This window comes from Cryptomeria japonica, chromosome 4 (assembly GCF_030272615.1).
Source record: "Cryptomeria japonica chromosome 4, Sugi_1.0, whole genome shotgun sequence".
Taxonomy (NCBI): domain Eukaryota; kingdom Viridiplantae; phylum Streptophyta; class Pinopsida; order Cupressales; family Cupressaceae; genus Cryptomeria; species Cryptomeria japonica.
The window spans coordinates 578,231,931-578,244,279 of record NC_081408.1 but is presented as its reverse complement, the minus strand read 5'-3'; the positions used below and the strand labels follow the sequence as shown (position 1 = coordinate 578,244,279).

The 12,349-nt window shown below is 33.8% G+C and overlaps 1 protein-coding gene across 1 annotated transcript; it reads left to right on the top strand.

Moving 5' to 3' along the window:
• The first annotated feature begins 480 nt into the window (after positions 1-480).
• Positions 481-4,830, top strand: LOC131070959 (protein GAMETE EXPRESSED 1). Its single transcript, XM_058006663.2, has 7 exons — positions 481-1,245; positions 2,440-3,027; positions 3,325-3,451; positions 3,714-3,900; positions 3,989-4,142; positions 4,233-4,405; positions 4,529-4,830. The coding sequence occupies exons 1-7, from the start codon at positions 755-757 to the stop codon at positions 4,702-4,704; spliced, it is 1,896 nt and encodes a 631-aa protein (XP_057862646.2). The 5' UTR covers positions 481-754; the 3' UTR covers positions 4,705-4,830.
• Positions 4,831-12,349: the final 7,519 nt, after the last annotated feature.

Sequence of the window (12,349 nt, the reverse complement as noted above, 5' to 3'; positions counted from 1 at the left end):
AATTAAAAATGCAGTTGATTAGGAAAACTAAATAGATCACAACATATGATAAAATAAAAAAATAAATCATTTCTATCTATTTATAGATTTCAAAATTTTATTAAATATCATAAACTTAAATTAAATTAAACATTATAATTATTAAAATCTAATCTTTATTTGAAAAAAGTTATTTAGTTTTTATTATAAAAAAGTGAATCAAACTTTCTATAATTTATATTAATTTTTTCAAAATAATCTATTAAAGATTAACAAAAGTCCACTAGGTAAACTAAGAAGAAAAAAAAAAATCCCTGCGAAAACATAAATAAACATTTTCTAAAAACAGATTAAATGTTGATCTCAATAAAATACCCAAACAAAAATTGATGGGTTGCCATTTGGCGTCTATTCAAATCTGAATCTCATTTTCACCAGAATTATAAATTGAAGACAATCAGTAGAAAGACGAACGTTGATTTCTCCTGCTTGCGCTACAAGCAACTGATCTGAGAAGCCAAATCGATTACAAATATATATTATAATTAAAAGAAGAACTGTTAAAAAATGCTCTGTTAAACATCAACCTCAATGGTGGTGCCTTGTAAACAAAGAAATTGAAAAAAACAAAAACGAAAAAAAACAGAAAAACAAAGAAATTGAAAGCAAGGTGCCCTGTATGCAAATAAATTCAAACGGAGATGTCCTTTTAAACAGAGAAAATTTCAAGTAAGAACGAAATTTGGAAGATATGCAATTCTGATTTCGGGTAAGCATGAGTGAGCCAGCAAGAGCAAGAGCAATGGGCAGAGTGTCAGTGTCCTTGTTTCTTGTAATTTTGTTGTCTTCAAGATTTTATGCTGTTCATGGGTGGGGTTGGTTTTCTTCCTCACAGATGAGTGAGGAAGGAGGAGGAGAAGAAGAAAGCACTAGTAGTGATTTTGACATTGAGGCAGCGGACAATGCCAAGGGCAAAGATTTGGTGAGGGAAGCAAAGGAGAGGGTGGTTTTATCTGGGTCGTGTTGGCAGCAGGCTTATGAGCACCTGTTTTCTAGCTGCAAAAAGATATTGCAGGAGGAGGAGAAGAAATCGAGATTAGCATGGCATATGACAGAGTGCTTTCAGAAGGAGTCTGGAAGAGGCCCTCTTCCTTCCTGCTCTTCAAACAGTCTCATCCTCCCCTGCCTCAAGAAGCTCAACGATGCACAGCACAAGGTCTACCTTGCTTTCTTCATTAACACCAACGCAATGTGCCATCATTTGCAGTTGAGTTTTCTTAACCTCTCTACTCAATTGTTCTTATTATGAATTTCACTATTTTGTTGCCTTCCCATGTTAACATTTCTAGTGGCATAGTTAAAATCTTTTCTGGTAAAAGTCCCACCCAATTTCTTATTATGCATTTCACTATTTTGCTGCCTTCCCAGTGGCATAGTGAAAATCCTTTTTGGTAAGAGTTCTACCCAATTGCTCTTATTATGCATATCGCTATTTTGCTGCCTTCCCATTCTAACATTTTCAGTGGCATAGTGAAAATCCTTTCTGGTAAGAGTCCTACCCAATTGCTCTTATTATGCATATTAGTAATTTACTAATTTTCTGCCTTCGCATGCTAACATTTCCAGTGACATAGTGAAAATCCTGTCTGGTAAGAGTCCTACTCAATTGCTCTCATTATGCATATCACTAATTTTCTGCCTTCCCATGCTAACATTTCCAGTGGCATAGTCAAAATCCTTTATGGTAAGAGTCCTATCCAATTGCTCTTATTATGCATGTCACTATTTTGCTGCCTTACAATGCTAAATTTTCCAGCAGCATATTCAAAATCCTACCTAGTCAGAGTCAAAACCCAAGTGGCTGTTACAACTCTAATGCATAGGCATAGCCACACTCAAAATCTCCTCTTTGGCAAGATAGGGAGGTTTGTTCAAACAACCAAGCAGCAGTAGCATCTCAGGTCACAGAGCAATGGAACCACAAATACACGATCATAAATATAGGTAACCTTTTATTAACTTGCACTCTCATAGTATGTACATTAACTTCTGTTGTGTGAATACATGCTTATCCCATGATGATCTGCAAGGAACTCTCTTAGTTTCTCAACTATGTTCAACTTAACCCTGACATATGTGGATAATCTATGTGAGTCATAACAAACTATTAATTTGGAATTGAACCAGACATGCCAGCGGTTCCTTTGAACAAATTCAATCAAACTATTAATCTAGAATTGAACTAGACATGCATCAGCTGTTCCTTTGAACAAATTCGATCATATGAGTCCAAATGCCAATTTGCTTAAAGGCTACTCCCATTATAAACACATGAAGTAAGTTACAAATTTTTTATGTTGTTGAAACAATGCTAGTGTATGGATAGGTGAATAATTTATAATCAATCAAATATGTATTTGGTCGCTTCTTGTTTCTAACAAATTGAATTGTTATTTGCAGAAGTAATGCATTCAAGAAAGATACGGAAAGGGTTGTGAACGAGTTGAAGTCATCTGCTCATTGGGTAGTGGACAAACTAGGTAAAATAGAAGAACAATCAGATACTTTGTTAGAGTTTTCTGGTCAAATCCACAATTCACTCATCAATATTGAGTCCCAAGCGACGGTGCTGATGGAGAGATCAAAAACAGCAGAAGATAAAATAACAAATGTCTTAGAGAAGTCCAATGCCATTTTTGAGCAATCTCATCACATAACTAATACTCAATCCAAATTGCAAGAACAACAGTTAAATATGCAGAAAACTATGGATTCCAGCATGGCCAATCTTGAAAAGTCCTACACAAACTTAGGGGAAGGTATAGGGTTCCTTCAAAAATTAACACAACAAACTCAAATGGAAATAACTCAAGTGACTGGTAGCATGTCATCCCAATTAGATAACCTTCAAAGTAAAACAGATGACATTGGCAATGTAGTGACCTTGTCATTAGATCAACAGAAGCAATTACTGAGTGGACAAAGTCTTGCATTACAAGGTCTTGATACTCTTACTCAACATCAAGTTGAAGCATTCAAAGAAAGCAGGTAATTGTATTTTCTAATCTACTGTTTGTCTAAAGAACAATGACATTGGAGTATAAAAAATCAATTGAGGTATAATAGTGTGTCTCTAAAGCATTTTAGAAGTGAAGAGTTATGTTGGTATAAATTATAAAATAAATCTTTCATATGGGATAAACGATAATGAATTCAATTATAATATGTTAGTAGTAAACAAAAGACAATGGTACTTGATTTTGCATGTTTATGCATTGTGAGAATTAATCCATTTTCTTTATCAATCAAAATTGACTTGATATCTTTTTGTAATTGAAATTGCAGAGCATCATTACAACAACTTTCTGATGGTGCTCGACGACAACAAATCGAATTTAGTTTATACCAAGAGGAACTCCAGCAAACTCACACACGCCTCGCACATAGTTCCTCTGCAATTTTGGCAGCTCAGGTTTATTTCTTCTGTTTTTTCTAATAAGTCTTTAATGTGATGTAAACAGTTTTCTTTGCTATTTAGTAAGTTATTGGGGCAACCTCTTGGTTTAGATGTCATGATAGAGTGCTATATATTCATCAGAATCATTGGGGATTTGCATTTGGCTTCAATTGTTTATGTGGTATTTTACCTAGTTTCAATACTTCATTATGTCTTGTGGGATTTAAACATGGATCCCAATTGTTAAATATGACACATATTTTCAATTCTATTGCAGGAAGCATTTGAATCAAAACAAAGCACCATGTTAATGACTCTTGATAAATTATTTTCTTTACAAAATGCTATCTTACTTGAGTCTCGAGCTGTGAAGACCATCTTTTTCTATCTGGTCATGTTGTGCGTGTTGTATTTACTAACCAGTGCGAAGCAAAGCAATGATGTTAGAGGCACTTTGTACTTAGGTAAGAGAATGGTGCGGCCTACTCTTGTTCTTGATGATTTTTGTTTGCTGGGGTGTGAACTTAGTGTAACAATGGTCCTTGTTTGCAGGACTTTGTACAACATTTGCCATTGAATTCTTCATACTTCGCATCAAAGGCAATGAATTTTCACAAGATTGGGTTTCTTCAACAACATTCTATGTTAGGACTTCATTTATATCCATTGCTATTCTTTATCTCGCCATTTCACTTATCAGATACAGGTGTTATTTTGTCTCCATAACACAGAGTAGCCTTCTTCATTGTCTTCTTTACTAGGATATTATCTAATGATATGAGCTTTTGGTATGCAGGGACTATGAACGACTGAACTACAGAATGCTGTTAGAAATACAAGAGAAGATAAAAATGCTAGATCCTTATCTAGACAAGAATCGAGACTTGGTATATTGTAAGAAATCTAAGCTAATGGAAATTGATAGAACAACCCAACACCATTTCATAGAAAGAGCTCCTATATTTCAAAGCAAGTGCCATTTCTTCGAGTTCTATTATGAAAATGTTGATAGAAATGAGATCTTAAGTACAATTTCTTTGAGTTTTATTGTGAAAATGATGACAGAATTGAGATCTTTGAAATTTGTTTCAGGGAAAAGATGTATAGTTGGGGACTTGGATCACCACTCTTATGCATCGTTTCTTAATGCTCAGTTGGGAGAGGATGATAGCTCAGATGATCCGGATTATGAGCTTCCATTGAGTGTTACACAAGAATTTTCTCTCACACCCAAGACATACAATTTTCGCCCTCGTTCTCAAAATTGATCTCTATGTCAAGCTAATCTTGTATTTTAAAGACCAAAAATATTGGATCATTGTATTTTTAGTTCCTGCCAAAAACTATAGGCAAAGGGACTGTAGTTAACTTGTTATTAAATTTTATTTTTTTTAAAATCAGATATAAGATAATTTCTTATTCACATTAATCAATTGCATTTGTTTACCAATCACAAACACTATTTGAGCAAGTCCATCTTGTACGTATACCCTAAAGATTACAGTCTATTAGACTCTCAGAGATTTATCAAGTGCCCCATCTTGTGCACGTCCTGAATTCATTGCATTCCATGAGCCACATCTGCCATATGCATTTAGTTGAAAATAACTTCCATGCCTCTTATATTCTTTCAAAATCTGAGTTTACAAGGTATCACATAAATTCAAACCTGTCTCTGCTTATATTTTTCATCCAGATGCTTTAATTTCTAGGTGATGATAGCTTAAGAGGATGTGCATTGCATTATTTGGTTTTTCATTATGGGGAATCGGGGATAATTAATGGTGTAGCAGACTTAGATGCAAGCTCCAGGGATCGCATTCTTTCTGCTACGCATGTGAATACATTACACACAGGAGCACATGTTTTTACATATAGACAACTTAGTTTGCAACCAACAACTTTCTTTCAACCAATTTGATTGGCCATTGAGGTTTCGGCTCAGTTTATAGAGGAATACTACCAGAAGGCAGAGTTGCAGCAATCAGGCAACTTGACAGACATGTTAAGCAAGGGGAACATGAATTTAGAGTGGTTTATTTTTTTATATGGAATAAGCAATTTTCGATGTACTGCTGCTTCAGAAGACTTGACTTTGTGAAATATGGCTATACTATTTTGCATGTAGACATCCTAAGCAGACTCCATTCTCCATATCTACATAGACTGACTTAGGCATTTCTTTGTTCCATACAATTAGATAGAAAAAAACCTTTCCTACCCTTGCTACTTGAAAGTCTATCCTTTTGTCATTCTCATAACTTGGTCTTTGGCACTGTGGCTTGAAGTCCACTTTTACCATACCTTTAATACTCTGTTTCAGTCCCTAAATGAATCTTTTCTGATTGTGGCCTACAATATTATCATTGATAGTCATCTTCATAATGCCCTTTTAATGATCCCACGATCTCTGTGATTGCTCACTTGATTGTGCACAGATTCCATTTCATTCGATATCCAATGATACTTTTGGAACTATCTTATGAAGCTGATTATATAATATGATATTAAGTTGTATTTTTCATATGCTATCTTATGAAGTTTAGCTACAACTGATTATCACCATATTTTCTTTGGCCTTTCACTGTTATCTTTTGTATGACCGTCTCCTTCAGTTACCTTCAGATGTAGTAGATTGTGTAAGGCCATTATTTCACAATCTTGCTCATTGTTGCTTTTAATTACTGATCATGTGGAATAACATTAAATTTTGATTGCTCTTAAATTTAGTAGATTCAAAATGATCTTCTGACCTAATATGTCTGACAATATTAAAATTGAGTTTATTACTAAGAGACATGATATTTCCAGAGTCCATAATAGAATTGAATAGTGTTCTACACGTCAATTGTGCCGAGATTTTTGGTATCATGGATCACAGAGTGTGATCCAAACTGTCGATACTAAGAATTTAATACTGGCATAACAGGACATAAAATTTGAAAAAGTATAAATTTTCTTCTCAGAACTCCATGCATTGTCAAGTTAAAAGAGTTATATAGCTCCAAATAATTGTTACTATTTCTACCGAATGATAAGATATACATAAAAGTTATACCTTGTAAGTAGTATTGCACAAAGCAAAGTAATAAGATTGCTAATAAGAAGATCAACCACGTCAGGAGAATCATTTGGGAGGGTGAAAAATCCAAGTGTTGCCTGTCAGAACAAAAGAATAAAAAATTGAGTTATAATTGTTTAAGTCAGAAGTCAAATAACCCTGGGAAAACAAGAAAGTACAAGAAAAAAGTCCATTATAATAGTCCATCTTGTGGCATTCATTAAAATCATATTACCTTGAGAATATGATTCCTCGTTTCATATATCAGCTTTGGCTCTACAGATACTAGAGTAGTGCAGGTATTCAGAGAAAGCGTCTGAGAACAACACCACAACCAATATTGCTGAGTTTCAGTAATTGCAGTCAATTGACATTAGAAAGTAACCACTTCAACAGAATCAAAAACATCCTAAAACTGACCTCTATGGGAATTGAAATATGTTTGCTGGATTCTATGGACTCTCATTAATCCTCACCTGTGTATGAAGAAGTTCAAGATCAGAATCTGTCAGTCTCAGAACCATCTCCAGCCATTAATGTTAAGAGTATAGTCTAACATTTGGTCTCTCCTTTTCAGTGGAAAAATAAGCCCCACTTTCAGCAGCCTTGATAACAGCACGCCCTGCATGGAAGTATGCATATTAATTACACTAATATAGTGAATGAACAAAAACTAGTTCACAAACTATTGATTGCTAGAATTTGTCTTGAAGAAGAATTTAGTACTTAAATTTTTGCCTTTTTCGTGATAATATCCTGCCCTTTTTATATTAACACTCTATCTTTGCTTTGTTTCTCTTGTCATCATACCCTTCCTAGGGAAACTTATGATAGTCTCCAACTGTCACCACCTTCACAAACTTCACCTGTCTCTTTCTAGCTGCTGTTTTTTTCCCTTCATCTCTATCTTTATCTCAGTCGCCTTCTCATTGTCTATCATAGTTATCTTCTCACTGTAACATGCTAATCTCTTCTATCATGTCTAGCATTACTATTCATCTTCTTGAGGACCATGATTATCTAGGCCTTCATGTCATGACTGCGCTTTTTGATTCATCAAGGTAGTCATACCACTTATCATCTTTTCCTTTTAACTATCATAGGTTCCATGGATTTTAATTGGGTTTTGGAATTCAACACACCTCTATGGATAACCTTTGATAAACAAATGAGTTTTAAAAACATTTAAAAGGAGAAAAGTGGATCTTATGGTAGGTATACAAAAAATTTATGGACTCCAAGATCACTTGGTAGAAAAACACCTTAAGACTGTGAGACTTAGATGAAACAAAAAGAAGATAAATACTTTAGAAATGCATGATTGCATATCTGTGAGATTTGCATATCAACAAACAAATGTAAATTTAAAAGTTCTTTTAGCTTACATGGTTCTTAATTGCCCTCAGAGTGCTGACCCTTTAGCTAGGGTTTCAACAACACTCTAGGGTTTTCCTTTTCAAGAAAAACATTATATCAATTGTGAAAAGGGCACATTCAAAACTTGCTTATGACTGTTAAGTAACTCCTGTCCGCTTTATGAAGAGTCAAAGGCCAAATAATGGCTTGTGAAACCATTATCATTATGGTTGTCATGTTTAAGGCTTGACTGTGAATTTGTAGGATTCCTCGTGTCTGTTGTCTACTCATAGGACTATTATTGTTGTCTTTTATGCTTGGATATGCATGAACTGTTCCTTCACATTCAAATCCACTGTTTCTTCTTCACACTGTTTACTTAGTAGTTGACTATCCTTGATTTAATTGTCATGTTTACTGTAGTCAGACTTGTAGAAGTAGTCTTGTTCCATGGAACTATCCTTTAACTTGTAGATTGTCTCCATTCTGCTAGGATTACAAACCTTAAAGTTCTTCTTGCTACTTATTTCTACCTCAACATCCTTTTCTCTTTCAAAAATTCATACTAATCAATCACTGCCTTATCATATTCTCTCAAGAGTATCACAACTTTAATATGCTCTGCAAATTGTCATCTATTGGCTTCTACAGGTCTATGAGATGTCAAATCATCATACCCTACTATGAATATGCTTGACAATATCGCCTGTCACTGATCTCTCATGGCTTCTAATGGTCTTAGCTACATATTTTCCTCACTATTTTACAGCTCACTGGCTTCCTTAATAAATACATAGCCCCTAGGGTTTTAGGGATTTCTTCCTTTCTATCCTTCCATGCTATTGCAGATCTATTTGATAACATCTAATTGGAGGGATTCTGGGTATTAGCCTTCTTCACAAGTTTTTGTATGCAAGAGTGGAATCAATTTTTGAAATACAATGGTCACCAAGTGAAATCTTATAGTCATATTCTCCTAAAGATTTGGTTTTTAAAATTTAAGCGAAGTTTGTTGATTTAGAATTTTGTTTCATATAGACACAATGAAATGATTATTAAAACCTCCGATTTTGGAAGATTGGCATTGATTAAATTTTATTTTAAAAATTCTATTGGCTCTAGTATATCTTTATTTATTTTTAAATAGTATCTTGCATTCTTTGCTATTATTAGTTGTCTTAGTTTTTTATTATGGCAAAAACAGGTTTTGAAGGGACCCGAAACCCTTTACACAAAAGTTACATATGATATTTCATTTAAGCCCCTTAATAATGAGCAGACCAAAAAGACAACAGGACAGACGGGAAAATAAGACAAACAGAGAAACACACTGTACAACAACAACAAAAAGCTAGTAGAAAAACCAAACAACACCAACAAAAGGGACATCACTAACCCAGGTTCTTTAAGGTTTCAACAACTTCAGCTTCAAGTCGATCCATCTTTTGGGCCGTATCCTTCAAGTCTAGGATATCCTGGGGCAGATTAGTAGACCTCTTTTTTGTGCTTGCCTTGGTTCTCTTGCTCGGACCTGAAGTGTCCTCAATTGTCAGGTCCTTATCCTGGTCTAGGTCAACAAATACCTTGTCCTGGTGAAACTTTTCCAGCTTAGCCACCACAATTATCATATTATCGGCCGCTAACTTAACAATTTTATTACTGGCTTCCATAATTTTAGTTAAACAATCCGCCATCATTTTCTTCTCATTTTCATTCCAAAGGGCACAAACAGAGGTCCCTTGATGTTTCTCCTTCACACCACGAGATTGCATAGGCTCAGCGGTAACTTGCAGCTTCTTCCCCAAATCCCCCTTGACCTGTAAGTCCTCAAATTCTGAGAAAAGGGCTCTCTGTTTTAGGTTGAGGCTTTTAATCTTGTGAGAAGCACATCTAAAGAGTCGGAAGAGATAAACATAGTTGTTTTTGGTTAGCTACGAGCCTTCTACATGGGAGGTCTTGGGATCGAGTTTGGGCGTGGAGGGCGTGGAGGGCGTGGAGGGCGTGGAGGGCTGGAAGACAAGACATGACGACACAAGGAGATATAAGGGTATTATTGCCAAAAGCAATTCGGCTTCGGCCCATTACCAAGCTCAAAAGAAATTAAATTTATTTTGTTATTTAAATTAAATAGTGAATAGTATATATTTTCAATAATTGAAAGCATTGTCTAGATTAACTAATTTATTTTAAATAATTTTTTTTAAAAATACACAAAAACATAAACCATCACAAGCAATTAGAAATTTTCAAATAACAAAATTCAATAATACATTCTAAAATATATTTTCAAAATATAATAATTTCAAATCAGAACATTCCAACATAACATTCAACCAAACAAACTTGTCAATACATATTCAAATCATGTAAAACCCTCACAACTTTCCTACCTTTGGACAACATGAAATCTATTACACATAAATAGATATTGATAATGGTGTAAGGCAATTAGTATTTGCATCCACCCAAATTTCACTTCTCATTATTGACCAAATAAATAACTTAAACAAAGAATTTGATAGTGCGAGATATTGGAAGATTATGAGGCATTGACAAACCCCAGTGGGATTGCCTCTCAATCTAGAACAAATCCATAGGTTCCACCTCAACCATATCCAGATCAATTACAACATCTAATCCAACAATTATGTGATAGCTTGATTCAACACTAACTTTTTTTATTTTGTCAACATTTTTTTGTGCACAAATTGAAACACTATCATAACGTATTGGCGCACACATACATTGCAAACTTTAAATTATATGTCTATTGTTGTGCATTTAAAGTTTTTATCTTTGAAACCTTGGTTTATCAATAAATATCATCGCACATGATTAAAAAGGTATACAAATACATAAGATCAATCAGTCATCAATTTGTCAAAGTCAATAATAAATAATTTCACAATCAATAATCAATAATTAAACATTCATTGGACCATTTCACAACAGAACCTAATAGTAATAGCGTAAATCAAGCCCAACTAGCATCAAACACAATGATCATCTTATCAACATTATTTGTGAAAAATGAAACTTAAGCGTAGTTAACATATATGAAAACATTGCCAAACTCACAATAGAAAACAACAAATCTACTACATAACAACTCCCTACAAATGATGCAATGCTTTGACTATCATGACCATTCAAAATAATAAATATAGTAATTATGTATGTATTAATGACCATTAAATTCTAGTTCAAATTGCATTTGATTTGAAACTAGCAAACATAACTTATATTTAAATCTTCTTATCTTAATAACAAGTGGTCTAGACTCATTTTTACTAGCAAGAAGACTTGTTAGAAAATCAATATTTTGTGGAGCGCAATCAAGGATCCAAGAACTTAAGCATCCTAGTTGCAAGGAAATTAAATTTGAAAACAATAATATAAGTGCAAATAAATGCATTACTAATACTAGTTAACTAGAAATGCTCACTAGTTTCATGCAACTAGTTTCTCTTTCTAGCTGATAGATTTTGCAACAATCCACTTGAAATAGAACACATAGAATTTTGCTCCACCATTAACATAAACAAATCACACAACACCAACATTGCTTTTCTGATACAAAGACTTTCATTATAACATTTAAAAAAAGTGTTGAGTTACTACTTGTTAGTGTTGGTAGTATCCTTGAACAATTTTCAATATTAAAATATTAATTTTATTATCATATTAAATTATATTAAAATAATGAAAAATTGGTAGTGACAAAAATTTGTACTATTTAAAAAGATAGAGATATTATATAGTATCTTTGGAAAATACTAATAATGACAAGTATACATGGTAAGATTTAAAAATAAATAAAAATTAATGTGATAATTCTTTAATTATTTTTTATTAATAAATTACTATGTTCGTTTTAGGAAAATCAATATTAACATTGGTAAATTAAAAAAAAATAGTCGAAGCAAAAAATTTATTAGAAATTGATGGAAATGAAGCATCTTCAAAAAGGAGTAACTATTGGCAAGAGATTTTGCATTGTTGTTCATATGTTGTCATTGATGGCAACATAGCTCAGGGATTCCATCCGCATTGTGTAAATTCATGCTATCGGAAGTCAGAAGTGTAGATTTGCTTAAGTTTGGAAAGTGGAACACAGTGTTCGCCAATATAAGTGTATTTTGATTGGAATTTCATTTTGGTTGCATGTTTTACTTTGCAGTGCTAGAGGTAGTTGATTAGATGTATGGAGTAGCTTATTCTAGAATCTTAGCCTCTGGTTTTGATTCTCATGCAAGTTTGGAGATCCGATAATCGACATTTCAGGAAGAACAGTATTGTTTGGCTGACTTGTGAAGTAAATTGTTGTACAGATTCTGCAGAGTAATTTTGGTGATTGTTTGTGTTCGAGTATGTTAAGTCGACATGTGGGAAGCGTGTGGACAATTTGTTTTGGTCTGCATGATTGTTTTGGATCGGATTGAGCCGATTTGGGTAACACGTTTCATTTGCGTGTTATGCATTTTTTGGGCCGACAT

Bases quoted from the DNA above. Each gene is read 5' to 3' on its own strand.
- LOC131070959 (XM_058006663.2), top strand. From the start codon at position 755: ATGAGTGAGCCAGCAAGAGCAAGAGCAATGGGCAGAGTGTCAGTGTCC. The intron at 1,246-2,439 runs GTTGAGTTTTCT...TGTTATTTGCAG, and splicing joins GCAATGTGCCATCATTTGCA to AAGTAATGCATTCAAGAAAG. The intron at 4,406-4,528 runs GCAAGTGCCATT...AATTTGTTTCAG, and splicing joins AAGAGCTCCTATATTTCAAA to GGAAAAGATGTATAGTTGGG.